The following is a 23,395-nucleotide window of genomic DNA, read 5'->3' on the forward strand; positions in this document are numbered from 1 at the left end:
TTTCTTTGTTTAATTTTCATATTAGGTTGGGGGAGGAAAATACGAATACACGGATGCGGATTTCGACGCGGCTCGAGAAGAATGGTCGGCGTATATGACAAAGTTTATATTTCAATAGTGATATTAGTGATATGTATGATATTAAATATTAACCGATACTTTTGTTAACTTAGGGAATATATGTAATATTTTGATTTAGGATGTTTAATTTAGAAATGAAATGCATAGTATTGCTGCTATATTTTGAGTAATTAATTTAAATATTAGTAATTATAAAAAATTAAAAAAATTAAAGTTATACGATGACACGCATATATTCATGTCTTTAATGGGTGTCGTGAACACCGGTATTGAAAGCGCGTCATAATTGCGTGTCAAAAAGGCGTGTCACAAATGAGTGCCATTTATGCGTGTCAATAATTATGACATGCAAAAGCATGTCATGTTCAAGTTATGACTGGAGCTTCCTTGACGCGCATTTTTGTGTCATAAGTGCCCATTAATGACACGCAATGCGTGTCATTGAAAGCCTTTTTTCTAGTAGTGAATTTCATTCATTATGGAATGGTTTATTCCATTACCACATAACAACCAAACATTGTTTTTTTCATTCTCTTGGAATGACTCGTTCCATTCCGTATCTTATTCCTTTATACCAAGCGCTACCTAAAATACTACCTCTGAATCAATCAAAGGTGGAGTGTGTTTGGTTACACCTCTTAATGCCTCATCTAGCCTCTTAACGCCTTAATGATTTAGTTTTAGAGACATAATCAGTCAAGATCTGTTATTGATTCAATACTAGATTGTCAAAGAGTCCCTATATAAGAATATTGAGCTAAGCGACCAAAACTCACAAGAACAGCTAAAAATAAATGTATGTGTACCCTATATGACACCTCTAGCTAAATGTGAAACCTTTCAACCTAAATTAGTGAATTATAAACACACCTGCTATTTAGGGCTTTATCTTTAGGACATGCGTAGTAGAGGGGCTAAAAATTGGGGCGTTTTTCGTCGTGTGGCTCCTAGTCAGCAATGGGTGGGAATTTGTTTTTGAGGTGTAATGGTGTAGGGGCTACAAATAGTAATATAATATATATATATATATATATATATATATATATATATATATATCACACATGTATATAATAATAATATACACACACAAACCACACAGACATGCCGGGTGACAATAACCCCCCGCCACCGCCCCTTTTCACCCACATATCGCCGGGGGGCGGTGTTCCCCCTCCTCTTGCCCCCTTTCGCCCCTTCTTCTCTCCCCACTACGCACTACCTTATAGACAGGTAATATCATATGAAACTACTATATTCCAAATTCGAATTTTCGTTTACACAAGAACGTATGCATTAAAAGATTAAGAGTTGGGTGTTTTAACCATTTAGCCATAGTAAATAACCAGATTCCAATTTAAATGGATTTTTTTTAAATAAAGCAAAAACTTGCTTATATAAATTCTTATAGTTATATTAAATCATAGGGAATATAATGACAGGAATTAAGGTGTCACGCCCACATCTAAGGCCTAGGAGTGTTATCACTAGTTGGTACTATATTTGTAAATAAATCAGAGTTACGGTTATTAGCGGAAGACTTATAAAAACTTAAGGATCGATATTATAAATATTTACAACACAAAAGACGAGACGAAAGTCTCGTTTAGTTTACTTGTTATAAGTTTTAAAAAACCACCATATTTTAATATTTACACAAAATTATCCGAGCCATCGGATTCTTGAGCTATTCGTCTTTCAAGCTCTAATCTTGATTACCTGCAAAATGTTATAAAAATACGTCAGCAACAAATGCTGGTGAATATGCTGACGCTAAAAATATTTTCTTTACTTAATCACCCCTCAAGACCACGTAAGCCTCGGCCCATCTTGGCTTAGTAATAATCAAGTTAAACAATCATCATAAACTCGAATCTCTACACTAGGTAACCTCAGCAAAACACCGCAGCGTTTCGACATAACTTAGGTACCATAAATATACACATGGTCAGTCTCACTCGGACATAAACCATCATGGCTGGAGGTCGTGACCAAACGTGGTGCGATGTGCCCACCGCGTTCCACATATGTAAGGATCCAGACAAACGTATACCACAGCCTGAGGGCTAGGCTTATACTCTTATTTACAATGTTTTTAGAGACACGTAGCCTCATGTAAAGTTTTAAACATAACACGTTTTGATTGTTTGAAAACAAGTTGTAAAAGTGGGGCGTATTCACCTTTTCAATGGGATCGGCTTCCAACACCGTCCGTGAGTCTTTCTCTTGCTATCTCGCACCTATAGTACGAGTATAACTTTTGTTAGTCGGATACACGATCCGGCTTAAGACCTTTAGTCTTATTTATCTCGATGAACCTTTAGTTCATTATCTCTTTTTACTTTAAAACCTTTAGTTAAAAAGTAATTTTTATAAATCTTTAATTATTTATAAAAACCCGACGTTTCTTCTTCTTTTAGAAAAGTATTTCTTTCTTTATTATTTAAGTATACTCCTTATACTTAAATAATATATTTTACAACAAAGAATAATTATATACATATATATTCACATATATATTTTTATCTTTCTTTTCTTTTATTTTTCTTTGTTATATGTTTCTTTGTTTATCGAGAATAACTTCGACTTGGGTATTAAGTCTTTATGATTATTTTATTATTTTATTCGAGCATTATGCCTACCTTTGTCGGCTCAATATACCCTACACACTTGGACAGCACTTCGACTCTACTTTCTTTATCAACACTTCCCTTTTACACGCCTATCGAGATGCCAACTCTTCTCGGTACGTACTTCGAGATGATCGTCGGGACGTTGGGGCAGCACCTCCTTCTTGATTATAATGTTATCGGAAAATGGTACGTATATCAAGGTAACGGGCACGGAAAATGAGGAATCGGGGTACGGTTATCGAGATGGATCGAGGGCAGGTACTTCGAGGTTTAGAGAGATAGTAGTGAGAGAGTAATGTGTGTGTTTTGGGATGAGATGGTTCTGAATTCGTAGCTGTCTATTTATAGGCTGAAATTGGATCCCATCGCGGAACGCTATGGGTCCCATGGCTGGCCCGTCGCGTACCGCGACACTAGACCTGCCATGTGGCGACACGTGGCAGGGGCCACGCCACGTGGCGACACGTGGAAGGCGCCACGCCACGTGGCGACACGTGGCGGACGTGTTGCCACGTGGTGACACGTGTCGGTGGTCGTTGCCACCGTGTGCCACGTGGCACACATGTCACATTGTGTCAGATACCCCATCGCGGTACGCGATAGGGCTTCCTTCTTATCCATCGCGTAGCGTGATGGGTCAGGAATTTCAGAATTTTCATTAAAGCCCCTTGTGTTTGGAAATTGATAGTTTTGGTCCCTTGACTTTGATTCTTGACATTTTTGGCCCGAAATTTACGTGATGTTACATCTTCCCCACCTTGAAATAAAACTCGTCCTCGAGATTGCTTACGAGAACAAGTGGGGGTATTTCTTTCTCATTTCGGACTCGAGTTCCCATGTATACTCGGGTCCTCTTCGGGAATCCCATTTAACTATTACGATTTTCAAGGTTCGCCTTTTAAGTTTCTTAGTTTTCGAATCTTCTATTTGTATTGGTTTTTCTATGAATTTTAAGTTTTCTTTAATTTCCACATCTTTTAATGACATTGAAAGATATTCGTCGGCTAGACACTTACGCAGATTCGAAACATGGAATACGTCGTGTATCCCTTACATTTCCTCGGGCAGTCGCAATCGATATGCAACTGTGCCGATTCGTTCGAGTACCTCGAAGGGTCCATGGCGAGACTTTTAATAGAACTTTGTCACCGACATTAAACTCTAACGGCTTACGATGGACATAAGCGTAACTCTTTTGGCGATCACGCGCTGTCTTAAGTCGTTCTCGGATTTGAAGAACTTTGTCGGTAGTGTCTTGGACTATTTCAGGACCAGGCAATTTATTGTCTCCGGTTTCAGACTAGCACACGGGCGTCCTACATTTTCGACCATATAACGCCTCAAATGGTGCGGTTTGAATGCTTACGTGATAACTATTATTATACGAAAATTCCATTAGGGGTAAGTGGTCATCCCAAATTCCACCTAAGTCTATCACACAAGCTCGGAGCATATCTTCCAACGTTTGAATTGTCCTTTCACTTTGCCCATCAGTTTGTGGATGATAGGCGGTGCTAAGGTTTAACTTTGTGTCGAGTGCTTGTTGGAAGCTTTTCCAGAAGTGAGACGTGAAACGACTGTCTCCATCAGAGATTATAGATAGCGGTACCCCATGCAAAGAAACAATGTTGTTCACATAAATACGCCCTAATCTATCCATTGAGTACGACTCATTGATTGGAATAAAATGAGCGGATTTTGTTTATCTATCGACGATCAACCAAATAGCATTATGTTGTCGAGTCGTCTTCGGGAGTTTGGTTATGAAATCCATGGTTATTAACTCCCACTTCCATTCGGGAAGTTCGGGTTGCTGAAGCAGTCCTGAAGGCTTTTGGTGTTCAGCCTTGACTTTCAAATAAGTTAGACATTTCACAACATGCGAAGCGATGTCCTTTTTCATCCCATTCCACCGGTAGTTTGGTTTAAGGTTTTGATACATTTTATCACTACCGGGGTGCATCATGTATTTGGACTTATGAGCTTCGTTCATAATCTTCTCACGCAAGTCCCCAATGATTGATACCCAAATTCGGTTTCCCATTCTAAGGATATCATCGTCACCTTTGACTAACGAATCAATGGTGTCGTTATGTTTTTCATCGGAGATCTTGTTTTCATCGATCGCTTGAGTTTGAGAAGTTCTAGCCTTAACGCTCGGACTCTTTTTGGCTTTTCGTGCTCTTTACGACTTAAAGCATCAGCCACAGCGTTGGCTTTGCCTTCGTGATAAACGATCTCACAGTCGTAGTCGTTAAGAGTTTCCATCCAGCGTCGTTGGCGCATGTTAAGTTCTTTTTGCTCAAAGATGTGTTTCAAGCTTTTATGATCAGTGTACACAATAAATCTTACTCCATAGAGATAGTGTCTCCATATCTTAAGTGCAAAGATTATCGCGCCTAACTCTAGATCGTGAGTTGTATAGTTCTTTTCGTGCACCTTTAGTTGACGAGAGGCGTAAGCGATTACTTTCTTTCGTTGCATTAGTACACATCCCAAACCGGAATGAGACGCATCACTAAAGACAACAAAGTTTTCGGTACCTTCTGGCAAGGCCAGTATAGGTGCTTGAGTAAGCTTTTGTTTGAGTATATCGAACACCTCTTGTTGCTTTGTTCCCCATTCATACTTGATGTTCTTACGAGTTAAAGAAGTTAGGGGAACAGCGATTCGGGAAAAGTTTTCGATGAATCTACGGTAGAAGCCGGCCAATCCCAAGAAACTTTGAATCTCGGTTGGCGACTTTGGGACTTCCCACTTAGAGATAGCTTCAATCTTAGCGGGGTCCACTTGAATACCGTTAACGTTGATAATGTGACCAAGAAATTGCACCTCGTGCAACCAGAACTCGCATTTCGAGAACTTGGTGTACAACTTCTGGGTCCTAAGGATTTCAAGTAAGGTTCGAAAATGATTTTCATGATCGTCTTTAGACTTAGAATAAATAAGTATGTCGTCGATGAAGACGATAACAAGTTTATCCAAGTAAGGCTTTCAGATTCGGTTCATCATGTCCATGAACGCGGCTAGCGCATTAGTAAGTCCGAATGGCATAACGGTGAACTCATAATGGCCATACCTTGTTCGAAAGGTGGTTTTCGGAATATCTTCGTATTGAACTTTGAGTTGGTGATAGCCATAACGAAGATCAATTTTTGAGAAATAGCTAGCACCTTGAAGTTGGTCTAAAAGATTGTCGATTCGAGGGAGTGGATATCGATTCTTGATTGTTACTTTGTTGAGAGCTCGGTAGTCGATGCACATTCGCATGGATCCATCCTTCTTCTTGACAAAAAGTATCGGCGCTCCCCATGGCGATGAACTTGGTCGTATAAAACCTTTTTCGAGAAGCTCGTCAAGTTGTTTCTTCAGTTCCTTCATCTCGGATGGCACGAGTCGATATGAAGCTTTTGCGATCGGAGCAGTACCGGAAATAAGATCGATCCTAAACTCTACTTCACGATCGGGAGGAATGCCAGGAAGTTCGCCGGGAAAGACATCGGCATAATAGGAAACAACAGGAACGTCTTTGATTTCTTTGGGTTTGATTCTTCGGTGAAGTAGGCCATGAATGCTAAGCATCCTTGATTTAAACATTTGTTAGCCCTCATGGAGATTAGGGTAACTCGGCCAGCGTCTTTATCCCCTTCAATTCGAATAGTTCGTTTATCAGGGGCTCGAAGTTCAACGGTCTTGCTATTGCAGAGGATATGAGCATGGTTTTCGGATAACCAATCCATACCCAATACAACATCAAAACAAGCAAGAGTCATGGGTAACAATTGAATAGGCAAAACATAACCGGCTAATAAGATTTTTCCGTTTTCTAAAGCTTCGGAGATTTTAATAGTTTCGCCACTAGCGGTCTCGATGCTTAGAGTTTTATTTAGTTTGATTAAAGGTTCGTTTAATAGACTACAAAATTTATAATCTATAAAACTTAAGTTGGCTCCTGAATCAAACAAGACTCTAGCATAAGCGTTGTTAACAAGGAACATATCGGTGATAGTTCCCGGCGTGTCGGCCGCTTTCTTTGTATCAAGGACAAAGACTCTTGCATTGCCCTTCTTGGGCTCATTTTTTTTACTGCTACCACCCGCACCACCAGCCGCGGGCTTGTTCTTGGGGCACTTGAAGCTAAGGTGTCCCATCTCTTTGCAGTTGTAGAAGGTCATCTTCTTCTTCCAACAATCGTCCGTGGCATGACCGGGTTTGTGACATGATTCACAAAGTCGTGGAGTTAGATGGCATCTACCCCTATGATACTTATTACAAATTTTGCATTGTGGGATGCCAGGGTTGAAGCCAGACCTTCTTTGGTCAACTCCCTTACCCTTGAAATGGGTATTCCCTTCCTTCTTCGGGTCTTGTGTTGACACAACCCTCTTGTCCTCTTCTTTATTGCGGATCATTCCGCCCATCAAGTATCCAGCCAACTCTATCGCCGAGTCAGCGGTTTGTGGCAAGTGTGACCTTACCATGTCACAAATCTCTCGTGGCAGTCCCCAAATGTAACGTGTCACTTTGCTGGATTCAGGAGTAACCAGCTGGGTAACCAAACGACAGTATTCGTGAAATTTTGTGTTGTACTCACGAAGGTTTGTTCCAACAACCTTGTGAGCCAGAAACTTGGTTTGAATCTGCTCCGTCTCATGCATCGGACAGAACTTCGACATCAACAATTCTTTGAACTCGTTCCAAGTCATGTTGTACATCACCTCCCTTCCTCTACTCATCATTAACGTGTTCCACCACTCTAGTGCCTCACTTTTGAACATCAAGGAAGAGTATTGTATCTTCTCCTCGTCCGAACACTTGCTTGTAATAACGATTGTCTCCATATCTTCGAGCCACCTCACGGTTTTGATGGCTCCCTTGTCACCATGGAACTCTTTTGGTCCATAGTACTTGAAATCTTTAAATGAACATCCTCCGATTTTGAGTTTCTTAAATTCTTGTCTAACGCCTCCATCGACATTTGACTCATGGACACTCTCTTCTAGATGAGATGGTTTTGGACGAGACCTAACAGATTTTTAGGAAGGGTGAACAGATTGAGAATGCTTTGTTTGTTGAGATTGGGATCGAAATTCAGATTCTTCCCTAACAGCTTTCTTAATCATTTGTTGAATTTGGTTCATGTATTTATCGGGGATTGGTTCGACTTGTTCTTTCTCAGTACCTTTCCCTTTTGCTTCACGTTTCTCGGCTTCCTTTCGGGAAACCTCTCGATTATCACTTTGTCGAGACATTCTTTTATCTTTTATTCTTTTTATCTGAAATTTAACATATTTCTTTTCTTAATATTTAATTTTATTTATTTCACATTCATATACATATCATAAATGATATGTATATTATTTTACAACACACTTATATATCGTTTAAGCGATATATAAAGTCCTATCCTTATTACATATGATACTCACATCACACATAACATACAAACTATTTTTATAACTTCTTTTCTTGCACACACCATCGTCACCATCCTCTTAGTCCTTCATAAATTTCTTCACTACTTTTGTTAGTTTGTTACATTTGCGAATAAGCTTGTCTCCTATCTTCTTCTTTTTATTCTCATCAACATCAATTTTCTCCCTCAACTCATCGGTTTCCTGTAGGGCTCGATCCAAATGCTCCTCCTGGGATTGAGGTATGTCGGTAGGATATCCGTATCTTGGAGGTGGGTCGCGGTAACCCATCATCAGAATATCATAGTGGTTATTCGGGTTTGGATATGGAGATGTTGTCACATCAGAGGGATAATTGAAGAATGCATCGGCTGCTTCATTTTGCTCGCGGATCTCATTGGCCTGTTCTTTAATGGATGGAATCTCTCCTTGGTATGGTGGGAAGCTTGATGACACCTTACTCTTGAGTTCGTTAAGAAATTTCATGTATGGATCTACCGAGCCATAGCTTGGGGTTGAGTGTTGTTCTTCCTCCGGTGTAGTTACTTCATTTGGATTGTCAAGATATTTCTCCTCAGGATCAGTTTCTTCTTCCGGTTCCTCTTCTGGTTCTTCTTCGGTCATTGTCGGCATGTGGATCTTCTCGTATGGCATCGTCACTCTCATCTTGGGCTTATGAGATGGCCCTTCTTTGTTGATGCGGGAATCAACTGAATCCATAGTTGAAGTGCCGGTATGCCACCTACGTTGATCGGAGTTGCATTGCATCCAGTCGGATGAAGAAGATTTTGGTTCCTCCTTGATCGGTATATTAGAGAGGAAAGCATACGAAGGATGTGGATTTGGTGGTAAGTGTGTTGATCCTCCATATGGGTAATACGGTGGAATTTCAGTTGGTTGGTAAGTCGGGATTTCGGTAGGATGATATGTCGGGACCTCGGATGGTTGATACATCAGTAAACTTGTTGGATAATAGCTGGAATGTCTTGGTGCTTGGTACACTTGATGTGGAGTGTTATCTAGATGGTAAATTGGACTTGGATTGGGGTTTTGATTGTGTTCTTCATTGGAGTTGAAAAATGATTCAAAGTAATCGTTGCTCATGATGCCTCGTCGAAATTTGTAATACTTCCTTGCTCTTCTTGCTTCATTATCATAGTATTCCATTAACTTCTCATAAGACATCTTGATAGGTAGTTTAGATTGAGGAGAGGGAAAGAAAGGGTTACCAACCAATCTTATCCCTATTCATATAAACTAGTAAATATTTCCTACGCTTGAATCGAAGCTTGGGTATTGTTTTATGATACCCAATTCTCTAAGATTGATGGCTCTGATACCAACCTGTCACACCCCCATCTAAGGCCTAGGAGTGTGATCACTAGTTGGTACCATATTTGTAAATAAATCAGAGTTACGGTTATTAGCAGAAGACTAAACTTAAGGATCGATATTATAAATATTTACAACACAAAGGACGAGACGAAAGTCTCGTTTAGTTTACTTGTTATAAGTTTTACAAAACTACCATATTTTAATATTTACACAAAATTATCCGAGCCAATTGATCTCTTCGTCTTTCAAGCTCTAATCTTGATTACCTGCAAAATGTTATAAAAATACGTCAGCAACAAATGCTGGTGAATATGCTGACGCTAAAAATATTTTCTTTACTTAATCACCCCTCAAGACCACGTAAGCCTCGGCCCATCTTGGCTTAGGAATAATCAAGTTAAACAATCATCGTAAACTCGAGTCTCTACACTAGGTCACCTCAGCAAAACACCGCAGCGTTTCGACATAATTTAGGTACCATAAATATACACATGGTCAGTCTCACTCGGACATAACTAAGGTCCGGCCCATCGTGGCTGCAGGACGTGACCAAGCGTGGTGCGATGTGCCCACCGCGTTCCACATATGTAAGGATCCAGACAAACGTATATTACAGCCTGAGGGCTAGGATTATACTCTTATTTACAATGTTTTTAGAGACACGTAGCCTCATGTAAAGTTTTACACATAACACGTTTTGATTGTTTGAAAACAAGTTGTAAAAGTGGGGCGTATTCACCTTTTCAATGAGATCGGCTTCCAACACCGTCCGTGAGTCTTTCTCTTGCTATCTCGCACCTATAGTACGAGTATAACTTTTGTTAGTCGGATACACGATCCGGCTTAAGACCTTTAGTCTTATTTATCTCGATGAACCTTTAGTTCATTATCTCTTTTTACTTTAAAACCTTTAGTTAAAAAGTAATCTTTATAAACCTTTAGTTTATTTATAAAAACCCGACGTTTCTTCTTCTTTAAGAAACGTATTTCTTTCTTTATTATTTAAGTATACTTCTTATACCTAAATAATATATTTTATAACAAAGAATAATCATATACATATATATTCACATATATATTTTTATCTTTCTTTTCTTTTATTTTTCTTTGTTATATGATTCTTTGTTTATCGAGAATAACTTCGACTTGGGTATTAAGCCTTTATGATTATTTTATTATTTTATTCGGGCATTATGCCTACCTTTGTCAGCTCAATATACCCTAGACACTTGGACAGCACTTCGACTCTACTTTCTTTATCAACACTTCCCTTTTACACGCCTATCGAGACGCCAACTCTTCTCGGTATGTACTTTGAGATGATCGTCGGGACGTTGGGGCAGCACCTCCTTCTTGATTATAATGTTATCGGAAAAAGGTACGTATATCAAGGTAACGGGCACGGAAAACGAGGAATCGGGGTACGGTTATCGAGATGGATCGAGAGCACGTACTTTGAGGTTTAGAGAGAGAGTAGTGAGAGAGTAATGTGTGTGTTTTGGGATGAGATGGTTCTGAATTCGTAGCTGCCTATTTATAAGCTGAAATTGGATCCCATCGCGGTACGCGATAGGTCCCTTGGCTGGCCCGTCGCTTACCGCGACGTAGGCCTGGCCAGTCATACACTAGACCTGCCACGTGTCGTCGCGCCACGTGGCGACACGTGGCGGACGTGTTGCCACGTGGTGACACGTGGCGGTGGTCGTTGCCACGTGTCACATTTTGTCAGATACCCCATCGCGTATGGGGCTTTCTTCTGATCCATCGCGTAGCGCGATGGGTCAGGAATTTTCAGAATTTTTATTTTAGCCCCTTGAGTTTGGAAATTGATAGTTTTGGTCCCTTGACTTTGATTCTTGACATTTTTGACCCGAAATTTACGTGATGTTACATAAGGTCCTACATTTTAGAATTGATAGAGATATCGAGAAATAAAGAATTCTAACTATTTCTTAGATTCCTTGAGCCAATTCAATTCAGTGAGATCTTTCATTCGCATTTTTTCACCAAGAATGTTTTGATTCCCGATTTTGGAGTATCTTACTTTCACACAATGCATAGGGTTCAACAAGCAATTGTTATTTCATGATCAAGGGTGTAATACTGTTTAGAGTTGTGATCCTTATATATCATATTAACCTTCTTTGATAGGGGCTTCTTAAGCACTTGTTATTCGTTGGTTATTAGTGGCCTTCCAAAAAAGTCCAAGTCGAAATATGGCTTTCAAATGAGTGGATGCTAAACCGTTCAGAAGATGTCATATGTATAAGGTGGTAACTTGTACATCATCAAAATTATATGGGCACCATAAATAGAAACCACACTCTATTCTATAGCAAACTATACGACATACAAAATAAATAATTTTACTGGTGTACAAATCAACTCCCATATCTCAAAGAATAATAACAATATGTTCCAGAACCAAATACATGATCACACAACAATCACGCCATCATTTCCCTAAATTCATCAAAACTCAGGACACCGTCACCATTAACATCAAACTTCGCGATCATCACCTTGCAATCGTCAACGGTTCGTGACTCTCCCAATTTGCTAAGCATTCTCCTCAAGCTTTTAGGTGTTATGCATCCACTCCCCTCAATTTCTTCGTACATATTAAACGCCTTCTTTAAATCACTAAACTTTTCCTCATCGTTCGCACTTTCCACAACTTTCACCAAATCCTCCATGCTCAACAACCCGTCGCCATCCGAATCCATCAATGCAGCCGCTATCTCCGCCTCCTCCAATGACAACTCGCAGCCAATCTTCCCAATGCAAATTTGTAGCTCCGGTGGTGATATTTTCCCATCCCCATTTGTGTCGATGTGTCCAAATACGCGCATGTATTGTTGGTTTTTATCCATAAATATATACAAACTACTAAGATATATACTATATGTATATACGCTAGAGAGAGAAAAAGAAGATCTAAGAAATGAAATAGCTGAGTTGATCGAAGAGAATATGCGCCATATGACGTCTTTATATATAGAAAAAATGTATGGGACACCCCGCGTGGTGTGTTTTGATCAACATAATAAGTTGAAGGGGGCAAGGGATGACGAATCGTCAAAGTTTATAGAGGAAACATCATGGAAATGCTAGCATTCTTTGTTATTGTTATACCGACTTGTACTTTTAAAAGAATATACTAAATACACCCTTAGGTCTTAATATTGGTGGTCATCGCATATATTTTAAACTATACACCGTCAACAAAACACAAGTACGACTGTTAAATATAGAATGATTACGTGGGATAATCATCCCGAATTATTAGTATTATTTAGTTGTACAATTAATTGTTAAATATACAACTTATTTCTGGAACGCTTTAGACTATATTCGTTAATTCAATCCGAACTATCAATTGTCCATGTGGAGAATTATGTGGATGGATAATATTACTGCAACGCGTATTCATATACGAGGCACCCTTTTCTCATGCATCTTCCACTTGAGACAGTAATTAGTTGTAAAACTTAAAATTGGTTACAGTACATATAAGGAATTAAAATTAAACACAACAAAGAAAACAAAATAAAAAATAATCAACTATACAAAACTTTGGGAACAAGAAACATATAAATTAGTTGGGTCGGTTGGGTAACGAATATACGGCTTCGGGTTAAAATGAGTTTCTAGCGGAGTGAATTTGGCTCGAAACATTGAGTTTTAAATATGTATCAATTAGAATCCGGTTAAAAGAGTTTCCAACTAAATGGACTCGGGTTGGATGAGTTATTTTAAAAAAATGGTATTAAATAACAGGGCCTTTTTTGAGAATCCATCAAAATTTCGGGCCTCGGGCAACTAATTAAAAAGCCCCCAAATCATTTGAGAATTTTATCAATTGAGTTGCATTTCTAAAACCCAATATAGACCAAAGAAAAAAAATAAACTACCAACAACAATAATAAACAAGTTACTAAAATGACCAATATAAAACACAAATGAAAGTTTTTTCCTTAAAAACATTAATGATAGGAATTAAACCCGTGACCTTTGTTTTTATACACTAACACTCTTTTCATCGCACGAAGGAGATATTTATATGCTTTTATCATAAAAAAAATTATATATAATTTTTTAAATAATTATGTACCTCTTCGGAGAATGGGTCTGGATTGATTGCCCTCCTTGCCCTCTCTATGGGTTTGCCCTGTTAAATAGGTTCACCTACTACATCTTTATGGCGCCAAGTGATGTCAGTTGGAGGTGGCGATTATGACACTTAGCGATTGGTATAGGGCTTTGTGGCAGTAAATATTGTGGTGTTGGGCCGACGGTGGTGTCAATGATGACATTGGTGGCGGATAAAGAGACATCACCGGTGTCCATGGTAATGATGATGATGTTGGGGACATAAGTGGATGGGTCAGGATGGCAGCATTCGAGGTAGTTGTAAAGGTGGCAAAGACATTGAGGCTACCTTAAACCCGTTCACAAAAAGAAATAAAACTGAAATTTTATTAATAATAATCCATATTACAATACAAGAACAAGAAATGAAAATTACAATATAGAAACCAAATTACAAACATATCAGAAAGATATAACAAAACGAGAAACAAGGTAACTGAGGCATGTGTAAAACACGTTTCCTTTAAAACAGATTTCCGGGCCACCCTGGTATACCCGTCTATTTCCCATGGTACAACAGCCTAAGCAGATTGTACTGTCGGGATTTGCCTAGCACCTGAACTATACCTGAAACAAGAGCATGTTAGATCGAAAAGTCGGGAAATACTTTTGGTTGTGTGTGAGATTGCATCAACAATTTTTTCTCTCTACCAAGAAAACCAAATGATCCAAGACATATGGTAGTATATATACATGAGCCATGTCCCAACAAAAAGCCTTGAATTAATACACCATTAACTGTAAGAATTAAGTTGTATTTGAATGCACCACTTAGGAGACTTGAATAATTCAACTAACTCTTGCAACTTATCGATTTCACATTCAAATATAATTACATTTAGTAATAATAATTGTATTACAATAATTATTATACTAAATTTCCAACAATCCCCCACGTGAATGGAGATCAATCCGTTTGCCCAAGTGTCAAATATAGTTACAGCGGTTGAGTATTTGTAGGGGAAGTAGGTGTTCCCTTTGAACCTTTCTTGGTGAAATATACTTTGTCTCCTAGTGGTTAGTAGACGCGGTGTCCTTGAACCAACCCCTTTTTACGTAGACGTTATTACATTTCACACAACACTCTTCCTGGTCTGGCTAACCCCTCATTGTCGTGTCCGTTATGGTCATGGAACACTAGCCTGGTTCTGCAAGAGCTCTAGGATTTGCGCGCCCCACAAATCCATTCAAAGCGACCCACTTCTCTCTCACATAAGTGTTATGCTTAACCTCTTTTGACATCACTGATTTATTATCGGAATGGACTACGAAGTATACAACTCCCTTTATATGTTGAGGTACTCCCCCACAGTGACCTCAGTTTATACATTTAGGTTTTCCTATTGAACCTAGATCATGGGATCTTCAGTCTTCTAGGATAAGTTTTCCTTTGTAGAAACTTACTCCATGGGTTTTAGTCCCATTCCTATCGAAAACTTACATACAACCTCTCTGCTTAAGCCTTTTGTAAGCGGATTCGCAATGTTATCCCTTGACTACACGTAGTCAATGGTGATAACTCCCGTTGAGAGAAGTTGTCGTATAGTATTGTGTCTACGGTGTATGTGTCTGGATTTGCCATTATACATTGCATTTTGAGCTCTTCCAATCGTTGACTGGCAGTCACAATGTATGCAAATAGCCGTAATAGGTTTTGGCCATCTTGGAACATATTCCAAAAATTGGCATAACCATTCCGCCTCTTCACCAGCTTTGTCTAACGCAATGAACTCAGATTCCATCGTAGATCTAGCTATAAGCGTTTGCTTGGAGGATTTCCAAGATATAGCAGCTCATCCAAGGGTAAACACATAACCACTTGTGGATTTGGAATCTTTTATGTCGAATATCCATGTAACATCATTGTATCCTTCTACAACAGTTGGGTCTTGGCCATAATGCAGTCCATAACTCCTTGTGTATCTCAAATATCTTAATAATCTTATCATACTCTTCCAATGTTCAGAGCTAGGATTACTAGTATATCTACTTAGCCTGCTCACATCATATGCCAAGTCCAGCTGGGTACAAGACATAAGATACATAAGACTGCCAATTATCCTTGAATACTCCAACTGAGCAACACCCTCACCTCTATTATTTGACAAAAATGTTGGCTAGTATCAATTGGAGTTTGAGCTACACTCGTGTCTCTCGCGTTAAACTTTTCAAGGATTTCATCTACATAATGAGATTGACTTAACACAAGACCATTTTGGGTTCTAGTGATCTTAACTCCAAGAATGACATTGGCTAAACCCATGTCTTTCATGTCAAATCTCGCGTTCAACATATCTTTAGTAAGATTTGATCATCTTATCATCACTCCCTATGATAAGCATATCATTCACATACATGCATAAAATCACATAACCTCTAGATGTGTCTTTTACATAGACACACTTGTCGCACTAATTTATTTTGAAACCATTTTCCAGCATGGCTTGGTCAAATTTTTGGTGCCATTGTTTTGGAGCTAGCTTCAAACCATATAGGGACTTGACGAGTTTGCAAACCCTCCTGGCCAAGAGCAGAAAAACCCTCAGGTTGTTCCATATATATTTCTTCGTCTAACTCCCCATTTAGAAATGCAGTTTTTACATCCATTCGATGTATTTCCAAATTTCTCAAAGCAGCAATCGCAAGCACCAACCTTATAGAGGTTACTCGAGTCATAGGTGAGTATGTATCTAAATAGTCTAGACCTTCCTTCTGTCTAAACCCTTTGATTACTAACCTTGCTTTGTACTTATCAATGGAACCATCCGTTTTCATCTTCTTTTTGAGTATCCAAAGATATCCAAGCAGTTTACAACCCAGTGGAAGATCCACTAGTTCCCAAGTAGATTCTGTAAGATAGAATCAATTTCATTTTTAATGGGGTCTTTCCATTGTGGTCCTTCTGAAGAGGTGACCGCCTCTCGATAGGTTTGGGGCTCACTCTTAACCAAGTAAGTAAGAAAATCAGGTCCAAATGATTTCTTAGTCCTTTGCCTTTTGCTTCTTCTTGGCTCAACCTCCTCAGCCTTATATTGTTCTTGGGTTTCATCATGAACAATCTCATCAATAGGTGTTGATATACTAGCACGTGTTGATGAAATAGAATGTGCAGATGAGCTAGCATGTGCATTTTCCAAACATGGAAACACATCTTCAAAGAGTGATTCATTCCTTGATTCCATTATAGTATTTTTGTGTATTTCGGGATTCTTTGATTCATAAACAAGAAACCGATATGCACTACTATGATGAGCTTATCCTATAAATACACAATCTACGGTTTGGGTCCTATTTTTTTAGCCTTTGGTGGTGGTACGACCACTTTTGCTAGGCACCCCCACACTTTCAAGTATTTAAAAGATGGTTTTTTACCCGTCCATAATTCATAAGGAGTTATATCCTTATTCTTGAAAGGTATTTTGTTCAAATGATAGTTAGCCGACAAAACGGCTTCCCCCCACATGTCCAGGCTTAACCCAGAACTCAACAATAATTAATTTATCATTTCTTTTAAGGTATGATTCTTGCGTTCTGCAATGCCATTAGATTGTGGGGAGAATGGTGGGATAAGCTCGTGAACAATTCCACTTTGTGCGCATAGATTTGTAAATGGTGCAACATATTCACCACCTCTATCACGTCTTACACGTTTTATTTTCCTGTTTTGTTGGTTTTCTACTTCATTTTTATACAAGACAAACTTGTTTATGGCTTCATATTTACTTTTAAGTAGGTATACATAAAAATACCTTGTACAGTCATCAATAAAAGTGATGATATACTTATTTCCTCCTCTTGTGGGAACTAATTTTAAATCACATACATCGGTGTGTATCACGTCAAGGGGCTCGGTTATTCGTTCAATCAATTTAAACAATGATTTTGTTTCAAAATAAAGGAGTGTGACAAGTATTGATTTAATACACCATTAACTATAAGAGTTAATTTGTATTTGAATGCACCACTTAGGAAACTTGAATAATTCAATTAACTCTTGTAACTTATCGATTTTTCATTCAAATATAATTACATTTAGTAATAATAATTATATTACAATAATTATTATACTAAATTTCCAACATGTGGTGGTGGTGGTAGTACCCATGGTAGCGTTGGAGATTACTGGTGACGACATCAATGGTGGAGGTGGTGCACTTGGTGGTTGTGGGTGGTTGTTGTCGTTGTTATCATTATTGTTATTGTCGTTGTCATAATTTTTGACGTTGTAGTTATTGTTGTCTTTGTTTTTATGAGGCATATTATGGTCATACAAAGCTTTAGATATTCTCAAAAACTCTAGATATAAGCCAACCACATTTCGACTTGTTCAACTTATGCTAGAGCTTTAAAACCATAAACAACTCTTAGAAGGGGTTTGATACTGGGGTATTTGTGATATGTTTGGATTTTCTAGTCATAATTTGCATGTTATTTTTAAACCAATTTGGTGTAGAAAGTTTGTATGTATTATGTTCACACGGGCTGCGGGTGAAGATACTCAAGTTTAAATTATGGAAAGAAGCATAAATATCAAGAAATGATGCTAAGTCGAAACTCAGCATACCCTACGTTAACGTTAGAATATAGTGTGTTGCCACAACACAAAGTTAGCATACCCTACCCTGGCTCGACATACATATGTGGACATGTGATTGTGAGCGGTTTTGGTCCGTTTAAGATGGGTTGTTGTGGGGTTTTCGTGGATCTATGTTTCAGACATCATCCAAGGAGATAAAAGGTACGAACATGCCAAGTTTTGTTGTTTGATTGAAGAGTTTATCGATTATCTGATATATGAATATGATGAAGTTAACTAAGTCTATGTAGACAACAGTATATCACATTAATCGGATTGTTAATGTTGAATATGTCAAACCTCTAACTTGATGTAGTCATTTTTATACATTTGAATCTTAATTACTTGTTTGCTTTATTTTACAAAAATCCTATCAAAAGGCAATTTTACAGTATGTTGATTAGTCAAATGAAGCTTAACACTAACCAATTTGTTTTCTTGGTTCGACGCCCTATTTTCCATTACTAATCGAAGCATCAATAAACATAATTTCTCTTTATTTTTTATCGGTAATGTAGAAAACTAGAGAGAGGGGTGGATAGTTTTCCTTTTATTTTAATCCAATTTTAGTGAGTTAATGACTTTGTTAAACTCTTTTCACAACTTATAAAATAAACAAGAATAAGTAAAGAGTTTAAGGGTTAGAAAATATACAACCGGATTTATAGAGTTTCAATTGAGTTTTAAATATTCACCCTACGTCCTCTCCCCGGTACACCTATCAAGTGTTTTCTTCACTGGTCGACTCCTTAAATAGTGGAATCATCGATACAAGCGTCTCACTCTTCGAAGGAAGTGATTAAATTCATCACCAAGCACACCAAGTACTTAGCTTTCCAATTTGTTCTTAATCTCAATATGTCAAGATAGTGAGTCTTCACCTAATAACTAAATATCAATATAGAGTTCCCAATCCAATACAAAACAACATTATATCAAGATAGTATGTTTCCCTCTAAAATCACCAACAAAATGATGATTCCTCACTTGTCAAACACAAGAACAATTTCTACTGTTGACCCCTCAAAATACAAGTATGATGGTAGTTTGATTGCTTTGAAAAGCTCTTCTTTTTGCTCTGCTTGATAATCACGTCTCTTGGATCGTTGAAGCTTACTTAAACTTAAATAATGGAAGAGATTAATATTTAAGTATACATGTAAATGTTGTAGAGAAAAGGGGTGAATACTTAGTATAAACAATCCTTCTACTTAAACCCAAGCATGTGAGATGCAATGATAGGAACTAGGCACCCGATGGTCGCTCCAAGCGACCGTGGACGCCGAGTCCACTTCACATTAGTTTTGACAACGTGTGTAACATTCGTTAATTTATAAACCTGAAGACGGATCCGTTTTATTAGTCGATGTGATCCATTTAGTTATACATATAATCACTGATGCATATAAATTTTTACATCTTTTTAGTATCAAATAATCTCTAAAAGCTGCAACTTCTATCAAATAATATAGTTCAAATAGCTACTTATCATCTTAAAATATCACCCAGACTGCCTATAAATAGTGGAGAATGTTGCATTCAACAAGTGTGCTTGAATAAAGTTCTATACGAGTTTCTCTTATAAAAACACCCACTTTACACTCATATTGAAGGTCTTGTGGAGAGTTTGATAGCTTGGAGGTTATCATCTTCATCATCCATCATCATAATCATCATCCATCACCATTGAAGAAGAAATATTCATCCACATTTGGTTAGATTGTTCTAGTTTGTTCATGTGCTTGTTGTCTTCATCTCTTTTGATGTTCATAACCATGCTCATTAGGAGTTAAACTCCATTTACCATTTAATTTCTATGAAGAAGCTTTGTTTTACTTGATTATTATATAAAATATGTGATTTAGTTTAGTAAAGTACATGGTTATTTTGCAATTATCCTTTGATGAAAAATGTTTTATCACTTTAACTCAACAAATCAAGGTTGATGATTAACAATCATTCATGATTCACAAATGTTCTTGGGGACTAGAAATGCTAAAAAGAATACCTTGATAACTAATTCAAGATAAAACATGGATCCTTATATTGTACTTAGATATGATGAGATATAACCTATGTTCTATTTCTCAAGTGTTGGTAATTATGAAATAACATTGTTAACACGATTGCTTAAGTTATCATGCTAGTTAAAGAAATCATATGTTAAAGGAATGTGTAATTATAACCTAATTAAATCAACCAAGGGGAGGTTGTGTGACTAAACTATACCCACCCGAAGTTGTTAGAATTGGTATTTGAGAAATCGAAGTCAATCCTAATCTTTCTACTTTACTAAACTACTTGTCTACTTAAATTGACATTTTCATGGTAGTATGAGATTAAGCAAGGATGGACTTGAAAATGTGCATGCTACTTTTTTTTATGTCATAGAATATGTTCACTTAGAAATGAGGGGCTATTCTATCATATATTTTTAGGGCGAGTTTATCACATGTTTACTTAATAAACATCAAGAAAGAATGGAGTGGATTCTTGATCTTATATGGTAACCTTCATATAATTGATTTACTCATTTAGAATTTCTCTTCTTGTACCAATATATTATATATTTCTATTCAAGTTTAAAGAAATCTACCCCAAAAATGATTAAACTACCATATTAAAGAAAAACGAAGATTTATTATTAGAAACATTTGTGTCCACGGATCGATACTTGGTTCTTATTAATACTATTCTACATATATGATAAGTACACTTGCCTATTTTGTGTGTGTTTAGTCCTAGTAGAAATCACTTTTATAAATTTAAAATCGTTCTTGTGTGAAAGCTAAAATTCCCAATCATCCTATAATATTTTACTACACTAGCAAACGCTGCACATTAAGTTTTTGGCGCCATTGCCGGGGACACAGTACGTTTCTAAGAACGATCCAAGTTTTAATTTAATCATTGTTTATAAATTGTACAAATTTCTAACTTTTATTTTCTTTTACTAACTATTAGATTAGAATTTTTAAGGCTAGCCTAACCTTTACTTTTATTTAACTAACCTTTACTTTTGCTTAACTTTAACTAAACTTTAGTTTCAATTAAATAGCTTAAATTTGATTTAATCCCATGTATGTCCTCTACATTCGGATATGAGCTTGTTTCTCCAAATACTGAACCCAAATGACTTTTTCGTCGAAGAATACGCAAACGTGAAACAAAAACCGTTGAAACAATGAAAGATGAATCAGTAGACGCCAAGACATCCGGAGAAAATCAAGCTGAAGAAATGATGGAAGCATAACACAATGAACCAAACTTGAGCCAGTAGGCCAAGCCAACCCTCGAAGGCTATGAAAATGGAGTGGCTCCACCCGAAGTCACCAAAAATTTTGAAATCAAATCAATCACCATTCATATGGTGGAAAATTCAGTTCAATTTCATGGCCTTCTCGACGAAAAACTTCTTTCTCATTTATCTCGATTCTTATGTATCTATGGAACCTTTAAAATTCAAATTTGTTCACAAGATCATATCAAACTCAAACTCTTTCCATTCTCTCTAAGGAGAAAGCCTTAGAATGGATAGAATCCCTTTCTTCTGGTTCCATCACCAACTGTAACTAGATGGTTGAACATTTTCTCCTCGCATACTTTTCGCCTGATAAAACTGCCAAATATCGAGCCAGCATTACCGGTTTCCAGACCGATGATGATGAGTCGTTACACACAGCATGGGAGAGATACAAAAGTCTTATGAGAAGATGCCCACATCATGGACTGAGCGTATGGTTATAAGTACAAACTTTCTTTGACGCCCAATTAAGTTAAAACAAACAGGCCATCGACCAAGTCGCTGGTGGAGACCTGGGATCTGGATCACCTAACAAAGCATTTGAAATCATGGAGAAGGCAGCAAAGAAGAGTTTTGCTTATAACCCACCAAGATCTACACCAACACATAAAGGAATGCACCACATCGATTCCAACACTCTTGTCACCGCACAGCTTGAAGAACTTGCTAAAAAGTTGGAACAACTTCAAGCCGAACTACCAAAAACCAAGATCACATGTGACACCTGTGGAGGAACTTATAAGGCAAGTGATTGCAAACAAGTCCTTAAGGCCATGGAAGAATTTGACTTCATCGCCCGTCAAAAAAAACGCTTTTATAAACAACTACAATCCAGGATGGACAAACCACCCAAATTTCAGTTTGAAGGACGGAGGTAATACTCAAACTCTACCCGGATTTGAAAAGAGGCCGATGAATCAACCTTTCCAACCTAAATCTTAATTTCAATAAAAAAGTTCCAGGCAGCCAGCAAAATTTGAACTATTCGAAAATTGAAGAAATATTGAGCCAAATCAAGACCAAGACAAATGAAGCAGAAAAGAAGGCCGAGTGAAGAGCTGTTGATATCAGCTGAGTATTGTTAAAGCTTGAAGCTAACCTAAAAATTCAACAAGAATCATTGTAGAATCTAGAAACTCAGATCGGACAAATTGCCCAACAGTTGTCTGAAAGACCACCTGGCGCTCTTCCAAGCAACAAAATAACAAACCCAAATGCAACAACCAATGCTGTTACATTAAGATGTGGCACATTGCCTCACCAACTTCAGAACCAGTTATGAAGAGGGAAGTCCCTGATAAAACACAGGAGAGACTGATCCCAACTGGCACCGTAAAACCTAAGGAACCAGTCCGAACTTATGTTCCACCTATTCCATACCCTGGACGGCTAAAACAAGAGAGATTGGAAGCTCAGTACGGGAAGTTTTTATAACTCTTCAAACAACTTTACATCAACATCCCTTTCGTCTAGCCATTGTTCAGATGCTGAAATATGCAAAGTTTCTAAAAGAAGTGCTAACCAACAAGAGGAAGTCGGAGGAACTCTCGCATGTCACCTTGAGTGAAGAATGCTCAGCTATCCTCCAAAACAAGCTACCGCCAAAAATGACTGATCCAGGGAGCTTTACCATCCCTTGTCTCATAGAAAATTTATCTGTTAGCAATGCCCTGGCTGACCTAGGAGCTAGTATTAATTTAATGCCATATGCGGTTTTTGCAAAACTAGGGATTGGTTTACCAAAGCCTACCTGCATAAGCATTCAATTATCTGACCGATCCGTTAAATATCCTCGAGGCATTGTTGAAAACATTCTTTTCAAAATTGACAAATTTGTTTTCCCACTAGATTTTGTAATTCTAGACAAGGAGGAAGACAAAGGTATACCTCTGATTTTAGGAAG

At 37.8% G+C, this 23,395-nt stretch overlaps 1 protein-coding gene and 1 pseudogene across 1 annotated transcript; both read right to left on the reverse strand.

Annotated features, from left to right (window-relative positions):
• Positions 1-11,884: 11,884 nt before the first annotated feature.
• On the reverse strand, positions 11,885-12,403 carry LOC143625742 (calcium-binding protein CML38 pseudogene; annotated as a pseudogene).
• A 3,002-nt stretch (positions 12,404-15,405) lies between these two features.
• Positions 15,406-15,875, reverse strand: LOC143625762 (secreted RxLR effector protein 161-like). Its single transcript, XM_077096016.1, has 2 exons — positions 15,705-15,875; positions 15,406-15,633 (listed from the first exon to the last, which is right to left on the reverse strand). The coding sequence occupies exons 1-2, from the start codon at positions 15,873-15,875 to the stop codon at positions 15,406-15,408; spliced, it is 399 nt and encodes a 132-aa protein (XP_076952131.1).
• Positions 15,876-23,395: the final 7,520 nt, after the last annotated feature.

This window comes from Bidens hawaiensis, unplaced genomic scaffold, assembly GCF_021521415.1.
Source record: "Bidens hawaiensis isolate Kalapana, Puna unplaced genomic scaffold, B.hawaiensis_p1.1 tig00004234_1, whole genome shotgun sequence".
In the NCBI taxonomy this organism is placed as follows: Eukaryota; Viridiplantae; Streptophyta; class Magnoliopsida; order Asterales; family Asteraceae; genus Bidens; species Bidens hawaiensis.

Coding starts and splice junctions, on each gene's coding strand:
- LOC143625762 (XM_077096016.1), bottom strand. CDS start 15,875: ATGGGTTTAGCCAATGTCATTCTTGGAGTTAAGATCACTAGAACCCAA. Junction 15,634..15,704: donor ATTTTTGTCAAATAATAGAG/GTGAGGGTGTTG, acceptor TCTTGTACCCAG/CTGGACTTGGCATATGATGT.